General features: G+C 35.2%; 1 protein-coding gene across 4 annotated transcripts in view; it reads left to right on the top strand.

The window, feature by feature from the left end:
• The first annotated feature begins 327 nt into the window (after positions 1-327).
• The window catches only part of LOC105385676, a 38,694-nt gene continuing 24,313 nt past the window's right edge, over positions 328-14,708 (top strand). The window contains exons 1-3 of one of the 4 annotated variants that reach the window (XM_038113375.2): positions 332-739; positions 881-1,026; positions 14,352-14,441. In XM_038113375.2, the coding sequence (XP_037969303.2) occupies positions 955-1,026; positions 14,352-14,441 (162 nt within the window). In that variant the 5' untranslated portion in view covers positions 332-739; positions 881-954. Of the gene's footprint in view, positions 1,027-14,351; positions 14,442-14,708 lie in introns of all 4 variants that reach the window. The other 3 variants (XM_038113376.2, XM_038113373.2, XM_038113379.2) reach the window with 3 other exon arrangements.

The raw sequence follows: 14,708 nt of genomic DNA on the forward strand, positions 1-14,708 counted from the left end.
GATGGTGACTAATTTGATGAGTGATTATGTGAAGACAGATTTATATAATTTAGCAATTGAAAAGTCATTTTTAAATAATTGAACATGTGTTACTGCATTATTTTAGCATAAAATGATTCAATTCAATCCTATTAATTATTTCCCTACTTCAGAAGTAGTTAATATAAACAAACAAACAAAGATCACTGGCACGCATTGCATAACAACTCTTAATTACATGCGACAACGCGCGTCCAATTCATAATTAAATACATACATAATACTTACGTACACACACTAGGTGGTGCATTCAGCTATTGTAGTGAGGCACCAAGGACGATAGAGGAATTCCAACTTTGAACCGAGTAGGGGCGCATCGCTTGGCGGCGAGCAAATGTCAGGCAGTCGGGTACTCAGCCGCACGCTGGTTGGACGCGAACAAACGAACATCGAACACGAATTCCAATTTCAAATTTTAAATTACGATATTTTTTTCTTCTTTTCTGTTTACGCGCCACGATGAGGCAAAGGGTGAATAAGTGCCAAGTGCGGCCAGTGATGTGCTCTTGACATTTGAACCGCGATAAGTGAAGCGGCGCTCATCGAATATAGAACGATTGATAGTTGACATTTAAACGTCAGTCGCACCGGGACTGTCGGTTGGTTAATTAATTGGCAATACAAAAAGCTAATCATTGTGTGAATTTAATAATATTTTTGGCTACATTGTATATACAATAAAATTGTTAATTATCAGCGTGTATGATAGTTTTTGTTTTGCATTGTATGAGTAAAGAACTTCTCAACGACACATCGAGATTCTGAATCCTTCATTTAAATTTTGTTTGTTTATTTTTTTCCCTCATTATAGCCAGGTATTAAGTTTTTTTTTGTGTTTCAGCCATCACGTGTGCTATGTTTGTAGTTTCAATAGTGAAATTTAATTAAGTAAGGATTCAACTAATTGTGGTGAAAATGATATCGAGACAATTCTTATGTGTTGGTGCATCTCTACTGTGCCTAGGCCTGGCGCTAGTTCTAGCTCAGGTAAGTTCTTATATAATTATCTACTAATAATCACTTATTATTATTAAGTAAAACTCGACAGAAGTATTCGCCATACAAAAGAGTTCAACGCGCTTTAGTACTTTAATTTATTTTAATAACATTTTAATCTATTTAATAATATGTTTAGTAATCTAATTAAAAAATATAATATACCTACCTAATGCAAATTCATAAGGAAATAAACAAAGCTATTTTAATTCGAATTAACAATATTAAAATTTGAACTTGTGAGCACCATTACTAAGTTATTCTTAGTAAACTACACAAACCTAATGCTTCTCAGCTAAAATTGTATGTTCAGTTTGACCACTGAACTATGTGATAATATTTGGGAGCATGTCACTAATACCTTGTATTCATTTCATTGAGTATCCTAATCCTATCCTAAATAATAATATTAATAATAGTAACTGTGTCTGTCTGTCTGGCTGTTACTCTTTCACGCCAAAACTACTGAACAGATTTTAATGAAATTTGGTATACATATGGTTTAGACCCTGAGGAAGAACAAAGGTTACTTTTTAATGCGAAACAAAGCTCGGGAAAACGGCTAGTTTTGTCATAAACACAGAGAGGTAATTAATGAAGTTGATTTCTTGCCGGTCCTATATAAATAGGCACAAAGAAGAAGCATTTATTAATTGCTTTACATAGTACTGCGACTATTTACATGTTAATGTCGTTTAAAATCCGTACATTAACATATTATTATGTTTATTTTGTTGACCAGCTCATTTATGAAACTCTATACGAAGTTGAAATTACGTATTTTACTATTATACCGTATGGTTAATCAAGTAAATAAAATACAATACATAATAGGTACCAATGAGTATGTAATATTTACTTCTTGAGATGTTTTGATTCTATTATGCGCAATAGTATTGACATTGCTCTACTTAAATAGACGAGTCTTAACCTTTGACCGATCAGATATGCCATATCTTAGAACAAAATGTAAACACCGTCTACCAAAAAATATTGTGGTAAAAGATTAAAGGTGTAAAGGAGTTATGTTAGACCAAAAATATAAATAATTTTAAAGATTTTAGTCAGCCCTGTATCATTGACAACGAAATAAAGAGTAAATTTTGGATGCAGGCAGTCGATCCCAATTAATATTTATTTAATGTGTTCAAATATTAGCTCTAGACATTAAGACGATTTCGCTCACATACAAAATGTTTGGAAAGAAAGTGCAATGATGATGTTTAAACTGTAGCACTTTCATACAGACACAACCATTTACTGACACTAGATCTTTTAGTACTTACGAAGGCTGATTTAAATACTAGACTAGTAATATTTACATAACACATTGGTGAACACTCGAGGTGGGTGGTGTTTTGAAAGGAAGTGGGTGGAAGATGAGCTCTAGGGTTAGAACGGAGATGACGTCACGACCTTCACACTGGCATACATTACATGAGCCTATACATAAATGGTATAATTTTAGGCATACTTATGTAAATTATTGCCCGCGATCCTAGAAGCCATAAAGTCTGCTAGAGGTATATTTAAGCAGACTATGGAATACACTTCGAACCTAACTATTTATAAAAAAAAATGACTTCAAATTTATGAAGGTATTAGGGACTTTTTCACTTTTAATTAAAAAAAAAACAGTAGATTAAAATACCTAGGTTTTTGTAGTTTAGACACAAAGTTATTTTAGTAACATAGTAATATTGCGAGCACTTTCGTTTTAAATGGTTTATTATGTTCATAAATCCACCATGCAATTCAGGATCTTATAGCCATCAACTAAAACTGGTCCACTTGCTTTCCGCAATCCAACGCAGATTGACTTTCAGTTTCTATCTACATGAGCTGTATTGTACGGTTGGAGACGCTCAATGATTCATTGAACGAAATTACCAGAGCACGACATAAGCACGTCAACCTCAGAGTTTAGTTCACTGATTTAATTTATGGGGATAAATAGCAACCCCCGAATTCACTTATCTCACTTTAAAAAAGGATTACAAAAAACTAATTTTGACTTTTTGACTAATAGTAACAGTTGAAATTCGTGCGTTTCAAAGTCATTTGTTAACCTCATCTTAACTTAAAATACGATCTATGAATTTGGGTGATAGTTTGTCAATATACATTTTGAAAAACTCAGAAAAATTTATAATTTATTTATTTGCTTGAATCTAAAATAGATCATAGATCCATGCACTCCACACCTCTGGCTCCGTGACGCGCCGGCGCCAGGGGGGGGTCACTCTATATGACGAAAAACTAAGTTTTGGAGCGCCGCTGTGCGAGCCACGACTCTATCTTCGTATTAAACGTGTCGATTGCAAGAAAGCTCTCGTTCTTTCATTTATCGTTAGTATAGAGTGACCCTCCAGACTCTGTTTATTTGCAATGCGAGATGGATATTTATTGCTCCACCGCGGCCCTTGATAGCCATCGGCATCGCGTACAATCTTCACATTTGTGAGAGAAGCTGGCTAACTGAGAAGTAGCTGTATTTTGTTATGGTTTTGAGAGAAAGAAAGAAAAACATTTATTGTTACATAATAGAGAAAAACACAAAGACAAAATTAACTTAAGATAAGAAAGATACTATTCCGTAATAAAGGTGACAAAAGGACAATCAGATTTTGTACTTTCATATTCAACAAGTCAACGTGCTTTGAAATCAATGCCCATGTTTGATAGAATATAATATTATAACGTAGAAATTAGAGATCAGACTGTAAAAAACACAAATGCTCGGCACAAAATTAGGAGTTTAGTTACATCGCAAAAAGCAATAGAAATGTGTGTGAAAAGTTAACAAAACACGAAAAAATACTGTACCTTTGCAGAACTGGGTCATTTTCTGAAAGGGTAAAGAGGAGAGTCGTAAGAAAAACAGATAATTCATAAGTCAACAGACATACACTATTACAAAATAAGTTTTTTGTTTGTAAACGATTTTTTTCCTAACGCTAGAAGTATTAAGTAAGTAAGTATATTCAATCATACATAGGCAATTTTTCAACGGACCAAGATACCCTCTGCTCTGAACATTACACAATATTCTTTTGTTTTTAGTTAAGTATTCGTAATATTGTATTTGTCTAAGTAAGAATACTTTGTTAGTAGTAGTTTAAGTTTTTTTTTTGTATTTTACTTTACCTTTGAAAAAGTATACTTAAGTACTGATGCAAGTTGATGTTATTAATGATATTTTATATATGCACGGGTAAGCAATACGTATTTATGACTGTTACCTACATACGCCGAGTGCATTAATGAGATAGGGATATTTCCATGCCATGAGTTCAAAGGTAGAGATCGTTTTATCCGCGGAGAGTAATTAAATGTGTATTGCTAATGATTGCAAGTGATGGCACTAAACGTTGTTGTACAAATGAGTTTACATATTTTATTTTTAAATATGTGTAGATTTATTCATATGTTTGTGTTTAGTACCTATTAAGAAAGTGTGTCATCATAGGTTAAAACACTTTCAAGGACTTAAGAAATTAAGATGCAGATTTTTCATTGTTGTCATTTCATAATTTGTGATCTAGATATTGGCTAAATGTATTTAAATAGTCTAATTTTGCTAATACTATTTTATATCTTAATTCGTGCCAATACGAATAGTGTGTTGGTGTATTTTTTAAAATTTAAATATTCTTACATACAAAACGTCATTAAATAAAATAAATATAGATAACAGCCTGTCTGTATACGTGACGGTACTTTTTACTGACTTGTTACGTTTTAGCATTCTTCATTCATTTAAGTGTGTCAGTTAAAGACAAAAATAACATCCCTTATTTTACCCGTTGCTAAATTAGACTATATTTATCTCTGTACTGCAGTTTATCAGTCACAAGAGGCTCGTAGGAGTCGTGACTCGCTCCGTAACTTCGTTTCTCATTATATAGAGTAACCCCACAGTTTAACTCCACTCTCGCGCCGCAAGTGACGCAACGCATCCGCCGGCTATCTCGACCCATTCTTCCACAGACAAAGCCACAGAGTAACAAATTGACAGACAATTAACGCGAACACCTCTAAGGCTAATCTGTGAGTTCTCAGACAAGTGTAGGTTTGCACTTTGTGCGATTGAGCAATGTTGTGTACACACGTTATAATTTTATGTTTTACTTGAGAAACTGCTGCCTACACGGGCTTATATTTGTAAAGAGAGCTGCTTCTATTCTGTAAGGATAAAATTTCGCAAACATTCGGTACCTACCTACTTTTGTGCAAAGATATCATAAATTTAAAGAGCTGTAAACATTCAGGTGGTCTGATTTTTACAGTACATCTTTCAGCTTACTAGACCTATCCAAGTGCGTTAGCACTGCCACATGAACCTACTCATTATTAATTATAAAAGTGGTGCTTAACTTGACATTCTCAGTTGTAAAACCGAAGTAAACCTCGCGGGCAACAGCTAGTATGTATATACATGCAATATCTGGCACCCGAAGCATGATATAACGCGCCCGGCGGCGGCGGCGGCGTCAAAGCGCGTGAAGTGGCGCATGCGTGGAAGGTCAAGCGCAACGCTGTATGTTCTGCACTAGCCTGTAGCGACGTTGTTGTTGTGTGGCGCTAGTTATGTAGTCAGCCGTGTAGCGCTTTGTGGCGCCATGTTAGTCCCAACAGGCGAAATTATAATAGATTATAGAATAGAATCATGTTTTTCCCGCGACAGAAAAGAGGGGTGTTATATGTTTGATGTGTCTGTGTGTCTGTTTCTGTCTGTGGTAGCGTAGCTCCCAAACGATTTTATATCCGATTTTAGTTTTGTTATCTAGCTATGTTGTTAGTGTTGTAGCGCTAGTTGTGCATGAAGCGCTTTGTGGCGCCATAGCAGAGGTGTGGGCGTGTGGCCAAGATCGACAGCTCGAGCGCTAGACTGCTTTAATAACTTTTATAGTATAGCTTATCCAGGTACTAGACTAGACATCAGAGCTTCGTAAAACCGCGAAAAATGCGGTCACATAAGCATAAAATAATGCTTTTTAAGGAACATAAACTTTACGTCAAGTATTTTCAACGAATATTCCAAATTTGATTAATCAAATGCCTACTGTTTATCTATTGCAGCACCCTTTTATTTATTATTCACTCCATAGTTTTACATCAATATCTAAAACTGTTAGGTACTTTCAAAACAATTCAAGGTTCCCGTGGGAATGCAATCATCCATTATCCGTTCTGAGCGATTATCAAATAATAGGCCTTATGAAAAATAAATGCTACAATTACATCGCAAATTCTACCTATCCACCAAATTATCTACCAGTTGAGCTTTATTGCTTAGAACTTACGAGCTAGTTTACTACTTAAGAAATGCAGAGGTGTGTAAGTGCATGGTATGGATCAGACTGAAAGCAAAATGTCTGAACTTTTGTGTTGCAAAATGCTGACTTTTGTTACTTTGACACACGCGTCGTCGGTAATTGTTGACAAAAAACAGTTTCGTAACTGTGAGGTAACACGAAGGTAACACGCGGCTAGCACTAGATGCACTAATAACTAATATTATCTACAGTGACTTGATGATGTTTTGAATACAGTTTCACAGATAGCCTAGATTTTGGTAAGATTAAATATGTTTAAAAAAAACGAATGTTGAATCAAATTTTATATCGAAAGTGAAAGTGTATTTTTTTGTGAAAATGAATGTCAAATAATGCATGTTAATAAGTCTGCAAAGAAGCGTAGTTTATCAAATGCATAATTAAATAACGAACCCTTAAATCAAACAGTCGTAAAACTTTACCCAATAACAGTTTTTTGGATACAAATTGTGACCGTAAAATGAAATAAAATGAGTTTTTATTTGCTACCTCGCCACATGCACCTCATCTGCCGTATCAAGTCGTTAATCTAGATAAGGTTCTAAAAATAAACACCTTGTTAGGTAGTTCAGCAACCAAATATTCATAATATGAATTTTATATAAGATCTCACCATAAAGGGTAAAATGCCGTTTCGGTGATATTAATTTGTCCATTGAGAGAAGCAAATAACCTTTATTGTAATGGGGGACAGACCTAAATCCAGCTGTTTACTTAGATTAACTAACAGTGATAACGAATACTAGACCCATCGAAATAACGTAATTCATTGCAATAAAAAAACATCTGATTCGGTATAAAAAACATCCTTAACTTTCCTGAGTTTCAATTTCATTCACCACCAGCTAATTATTCAATTCCACTACATGGTTTCTCCCGGAAAACTCCTTAGCCTGCCTCATGCAGTCTATAAACTAAGGACTTCTGGCACTTTAGAGGAGATCTGTTAGTGGTCACTGCATTATCTATTTATATCACACGCACGCGCGGCCAGCAGAGAACCAGTTTGTATGAAGTTCAATGTTAATGGACAACGTAACACGACTATATCGAACACACATGTGGTACAGTGGGCCACGGGATTAGCTTATCACTTTGGACTTTAAAATTGCTATTAAATGCATACATCGTAATCTTAAGAGTTTGATATCAAAATTTAGGGTGTCCACTGCATCTGTAAAAAGTAAACAAAAAGTAGAAAAACGTTTTGAGAAGAAGTGTTATTCAACTTGCGTAACATAATGGAATTTACCTGCCCCAAGCGAGTTATTTCTCGTGATCAAGTGGCACACATTTGTAGCTCTACATCTCTATATATACAAAGGCAAATATATAAACTAAGCAGAAGATTTTCGTAAGATATTTACAGTACTCTTTTATGCGTTATGACTCCTTCAACAGAAAGTTTGTCTATAGGTGATCTAGTCAGCTTGGAGATATCACAGGTAACCAGGTAGACATAATTGCTTCCAACTTATCCGATCATATTTCGTGTCAGCAGTAAAACCCAAGAATTCAACCAGTTTGCATTGCATAGCGAAGAGTCAGTGTGTTAATGAAGAATTGAACAAATTAATCTGTACAAGTACTACAAGTAGAGTTACCGTGGAAATGCTGGAACATGACGCCGGTGACGCGCCGTCACGACCACTCACGACGCCCGCTCACGCGCTGACGACCGAATAATCGATTACTATTGTAAAGATACGGTTGTATTATAATATTCAACTATTAAAATAAAAGCTAAATTTAGTGCAAACCTATGGGGAAATTAATGTTTTTCACCCTTGACGGAAAAACAGAGCATTTATTAAGTACTAGCTGTTCCCGCGCGCTTCGCTTCGCCTTATAAAGTTTTCCCGTGGGAATTCCGGGATAAAAAGTAGCCTATGTTCTTTCCCAGGGTCTAGACCGTATGTATACCAAATTTCATTCAAATCCGTTCAGTAGTTTTGGCGTGAAAGCGTAACAGACAGACAGACAGACAGACAGACAGACACAGTTACTTTCGCATTTATAATATTAGTTAGGATCTATCAAGACGAAATGCTGTTAGTTCTAGTTGTGGATAAAATATGATTATAATTATTCACAGCATAAATAAAAGCTTTTCCCAACAGATTACACGCCTATGTACTAACGCCTAGATACGATCGGTGCAATTAATTTATGCACTATTACAGTATGTAAACTATTACTACATTACACCTTTTACTGCACCGATTCACACTTGATGGCATATCTGGTGTCCTTATTCAAATCACCAGAACATTTTTAATTAAAACCTATGGGAGAGTCTCGAGTCCATTTGATATTAACGTGACATAATGAGGATTCTTTCAAGAGAGAATAAAAAACTGACTTCTCATCCAACTGAGCTGCAGGGACTTATACATAACACTTTAGAAGGATTTTTTAAAATACAGACAAAATAAGTTAATTACATTAATTTATTCGAGAGTAGCTGCCCTATTTAGTCCAAAAATATGATATTGTGAGGTTGCAACTAAGTACTTACAAGTCAGTATTGTTTTGGAAATGTTTCTCTCTCTAAAATAGTCCGCCTGAAGCGTGGTTACGCGATCAGATCTGTGACCTAATTACGTTGTTCGTTTCTGAACTGGAGATTCTGATCTTTGTTTCGTTTATTTCCTGGTACTTTTGTTTTTTGTGTCTTATGTTGAGGTAGGTTCTTGTTGTACAAGACTGCATTACACTTTTAAGTGACTAACTAGCTCATAAACAGGTACCTAAAGATGTTTTAAATACATGAAAAGTACATTTTGAAATGTCAGATAAAATACTTAAATAGGAGACCTAAGTAAGGTTACAAAATTATTTAAGTTCCATAAAACACAAACAGCCATATAAAGCAGCAAAGTAATGAATATAAACTGTAGATGATATCGGCTTGTAATTCTCTTGTCATAAATTTGTCCATGATGAAAAAGGAATATTAGGTACCTATAGATTCAATTATTCACTGAAATAAGGTAGTAGTGTTAAGGTAGGTAGGTAGTTGTATTTTTTGTCAATCGCGTAAAGACGACATAATATTTTGTCTGTGCAGCGATCACAGGATTCTATTTTCGAATCAACAAACATTGCAACGACAAATTTGCCTTACCTACATTTTGACAATGACAGTTGACGATACTGTTCTTTTTCCATATGTTTGAGTAGATTCGAAAATAGTATCGAATCCTGTGATAGACGAACTGGTTGGGTCGGTGAATGCTAAATGAGTTGGGCATCAGTCCGGTTGAGATATGTCACAGAATAAATATTAATGTCCATTACATTGATATACGTAAATTTTTCACACTTCCGCAAAAAAAAGTGTAAATTATTATTGATTTTTTTATATAAATAAAAATCCAGGTGTTTATAAAATCAGACCCGTTACAAAAAATAGTTTAACATACAAGTAATGAATTGTAAAACTAGATTTTCATCTAAAAGTTCAAGGTTTTTATGTTTTTTATACATGACATGTATGTGTATTATTGGGTTTTGACTTATTTGTGTATTTCAATCGGTAACCGGTGATTTTCTAAAGATGACAAACTGGTTGGATATTCGTCAGATCTTTGTGTTTCTTGATCACTATTCACTACCTAAGTATAGAGAGCCCATACATAATATTATAATATACCTAAATATAATATTATGTGTAGCGCTTATCGCAAAGTATGAAAAAGTAAGCGCTTAAAGTTTCCATTCTCTATTTTGTAGGTCCTTACATTCCTGAAACAAAGTATCAATAAGTGTTATTGTTCAAAGAGGTGTATTTACTTTTACGACACTTTCTTTTTCGATGACGTTGATAAAGTTTTATTTAAAAATGCCATGGCATTTAGGCAAGTCATCCGTCATATAAGTCTGGCCGATAAAATATTATTGTACTAGTGCATGAAGATATTTTAAATGGCAACGTAAATTTTGTAGATTTTGAGAATTAAGATACAAGGAAATTCACTTTGATATATTATCTGTAAGTAGGTTTATTACTGTTTCAACTACGTAAATTCAAAGACTATACATTTGTGCGCTATATATTTCAATGTTACTAGCAATAGCAATATCTATATTTCTAGCTCAAAGCTGAATAATATTACAATTTACAATTAGGTACTATAGGTACTTATAAATTAGACAATCGCCAGACACAACAGAATGTGGTTTACTAACCAGTGACCAACATTGCTTGTTACGCACTTATTACTTGGACGAAATAGGGCACTAGCCGTAGAATATAATTGTACCTAGCCTTTACCAGGAAGTAATAGTTAAACTGCAATATAAATTTATAAAGGTATTTTGCTGTACTTAAAATACATAAGTGCACCATATTGGTTCTTGTTGGGTTTGGGAATGAATCACTTGTATAAATAAGGAATATATACTACTTTAAAATACGGTTAAAGAAGTAGGAAAAAGGACAATCCTGAATTCTTTATCTATAAAAACATACAATATTATTCCACTACCTATACCAATATTAGTGTCGAGCATAGATGAGATATAAGTAAAATAACGACTATCGCTTTCTATTTTATTATAGAATTAGGTCACAAATGTGCACCCAAATACGTAAAAGTGTATGTACTATTTCTACAAATATACAATGTACAATACTGTGTACAAACTACTACAAACCTACTCCGCTGATCGACATGACTGTCCGTTTCAATTACCCCGCGCACGCGACCAAGTATAGTCGGGGAACAAGCCAACACAGTTTACTTATGCTTGTCAATGTATATTTTTACTTATAGTTACTCGAAAATTCCATATTTCACTTTCGCTATATTTCCCTATCTATGTACGTGGCCGCGTATCTTTCAAATGATAAAACTATGTGTTACAACAATATTTGTGCAACTATTCAAAAACTACCCTTTTTTCTCATTGTAGTGGACCTAGTAGGTACTTATATGTACGGTAACTTTAACTGTTCCTACATTATCAACGCTATTACTACAACACAATATACATCAACGTCCGCCGTATCTCGCGATCTTATCTACATCTCCCCGCCAGTACCGCCTATCTACTTCACTTTCAGTCTCGCTTTACATAACGAGCAATTGTGCCTACTCTAGGCCCTTACAATAAGTACCTAGGTAATACATAAGTACATAGTTATCTACATAAGTACGGCTAATCTCAGCTCAGAGGTCCGAGGAAGTGGATTTGGGTCAGTGAGGCAATCTGCGGATTTTTGGATCACAACTGGACTTATGGAAATGTAATAAGAATGACTAATGACTGGTGATTGCAGCATGGCTGAATGTTTTGTCAGCATGGCTTAGAGTTGTTTGCGAGAGGCTATAGCTATAGACACTTCATCCACCTACCCCCATTCCATATATTATTATGATATTATTTTTTTACAAAAAATATAACATTATTGCTTTCATTTATTAACATGAATCATTGCCCAATAAATAAACGTAGGCTAAAACTAAACAATTTTTTTTGTAGAGGAACACAATTTGTTACTACTACATAAAATGAAATTAATGTAGCGTAACGTGTAATGTAAAACCACACACATTGATGATTGATTTCGAACGAACTCGATGACAGGAAGTTGAATGAGTGGCGCTAGTGCGCGTGTGTGTGTGTGTGTGCGTGTGAGTGGAACATTATGATGAGTAACAACAAAATAGTAATTTGTTACTACACATTTTTTTGGCATTTTATAGTCTAAATTGATTTTTGCTCATTGCTCTACGCTACAGTAAATAATATGCTGGTAACAGCGCAATGTAGAGAGCTTTCATACAAAGGTATATGCTCGACACTTCTTCTTATATTTTCATTATATTAGAAATACCTACTAAATTGATTCAGATAAAATTTGGTCAATATTACCTATTTATTATTTTATTACACTCACGGGCAAGAAAGTAGTTCCATTCACGAAATACCGAGACAAAACAACCCCAATTTTTTCAAAAATACTTAATTTAAAATTTGAACAAAATATTAGCGATTTTAGTGGGTAATGTAATGTTTAGGAGTAATTTGGTGTTTTTCGCAGTGGAACCTTTTCATTGCCCGTGAGCGTATCTACAACTACGAATATAAATTTTTATACTTACTTACAAAGTTACAAGAAATTGAGTAGCAAGTTCAATTGAATCAGTGTAAATAGTTTTAAGGCAAGGTCACTTCCCCGGTGGGAAATTACGAAAGAACTAATTCATGGGAAACTGCGTGTTCCAAACTGGCATAGGGACATTGGACCTACAATACAAACTGTATAAAAGCATGTATGGTGATTATGGTATACTCAGGTTACCTTTCAGTGCCCCTTATAATATATTATACTGAAATGATATGTTTAATTTTGACGCTCATTTGAAAACCCACTTTACCTGAGACCCCTATCAAACCAATTTCGTTCTAAGGGTAATGATAAAATACATAAAGGATTGTTTTATATTTCTCTAGGTATTTAAGTATAGGTCATAGGGTAATAACTAAACCCCCATAGCGGTAACGAACCAAATCCATTGAGTCGAGAAATTCTCGCGTCGGTCTAGTAAACGCAACACGTCAGAAAACAATAGACGACGCCGGCTATCGCGCCATCTCGAGGCAAATACGTATTGTTGAGTTTGCAGGGTGCAGCGCCCGGGCTCGGTGGGTTGCGACAGAGTTGGACTGTATGGAAATTGCGAGTTTTTCTTAGTTCATTTCAGATTGCTTTCAGTATACTTACGTGCAATGAAAAAGTTCCACCTGTCCATATGTCATTAGAACTTTTTAATTGCGTGTGAAATTGTGAATGTAGCTTTGTATCCTCGTGTAAGTTAAATACTTTTTTATCAATCTTTGGCAAATATTAGGTGCAATGCGCTTTTTGAATATCCCGCATCGTTATATCATAGATAACCCAATTATGCACGTAGATAATAGGAGAACAAAGAGTCCTGAAATCGAAAGGAATTTAATTCAACTCATGCATTTTATTCAATACTATTTATTTGAATTGAATGATGTAAATTAATTACTCTACTACTCGTATAAATACTTTAATGAACTGTAAAGTTTCAATTAACATTCAAACCTTAAATGAAAAAGTTTATTGCTTTTCCGGTACAATCAAAAGAAGCGACCACAAAATTTATTACTATGAAACGGACAATTATATTATTTATTGAATTATTACGATCAGGTAGGTACACTGTTCATATGCGTTCAAAATGATACTTTACGATTTAATAAAAATGCAGCAGATAAAAACTATACAGATAATTTAATAAAATTATATTTACTGAGACACAAACGGCCGATTACTTTACTGAAACCGTCGATTCCAAAGTCAAGAGAAGTTTACTTGTTCTGTTATTAAAGTAGATTTTTTTCTACCTTTAGCAAGGATTTTGGTTAAATTGTTAAAATCTTCATACGTATTTAGTTGCATACTTCACCCCTATTTTAATCTCTGGTTTTATCATATATAGGAGACTAACTTTTACCCGTGAGCTTTAGTTTCCCTACACCTTTATTTAGTTCCGTCACCATTCTCTATACCTGGTTCGCACATGAAATCAATGAAACAAATTCAACAAAAATAACTGTAAATATCTTTACAGCCGTTCTTGCATGATGCTTTGACCAAGTTTATCAGGGATTTATTTAAATGATAATTAATATTTAACATATTGATAATGTCATTGTGTTGGGGTCCACCAACCCGCACTAGACCAGCGTGATGGACTAGGCCTAAAAACACTTACTTCTTTGGAAGGAGACCCGTGCCCCAGCAGTGGGGACGTGATGGGTCGTGATGATATTAATAGAGCTGCGAGCTGCGAGCGCAAGACCTGAGCTGGACGGAGGCCAGAGCGGTTGCTGTGGAGAGGACGGCGTGGCGCACTCTCGTGGATGCCCTCTGTACCATCGGGGCACCTTAGGACAACAACACACACCACATATTGATAATGTGATTGTTTGTTCCAGGACGTGCGTGACTCGCGCATCCCGGCGACGCGGTTCTCGTGTCGCGGCCGCGGCTCCGGCTACTACGCCGACGTGGAGACCGGCTGCCAGGTAACTACACCTCATCATCATCATCATACAAACATAAGCCTCTGCCAAGGAACGCCTTTACATTATTTCATAGTCTTTCCACTACAGGCTACATGTCATAGGGCTTGTACACAAATTGAGTTGCGTCGTCGCATCGCAAAAACCTGCGTCAGTAATCAAGCATTTGCGATGAAAAACTGTCAAAACCGTAGTAGCTGACATCGCAACGAAATTTGGTGTACAAGCCCTTATTAGTCCGCATCGCTTGCTACCGACCACAGCGTTGCC

The sequence above is a fragment of the Plutella xylostella genome, chromosome 23 (assembly GCF_932276165.1).
Source record: "Plutella xylostella chromosome 23, ilPluXylo3.1, whole genome shotgun sequence".
Taxonomy (NCBI): domain Eukaryota; kingdom Metazoa; phylum Arthropoda; class Insecta; order Lepidoptera; family Plutellidae; genus Plutella; species Plutella xylostella.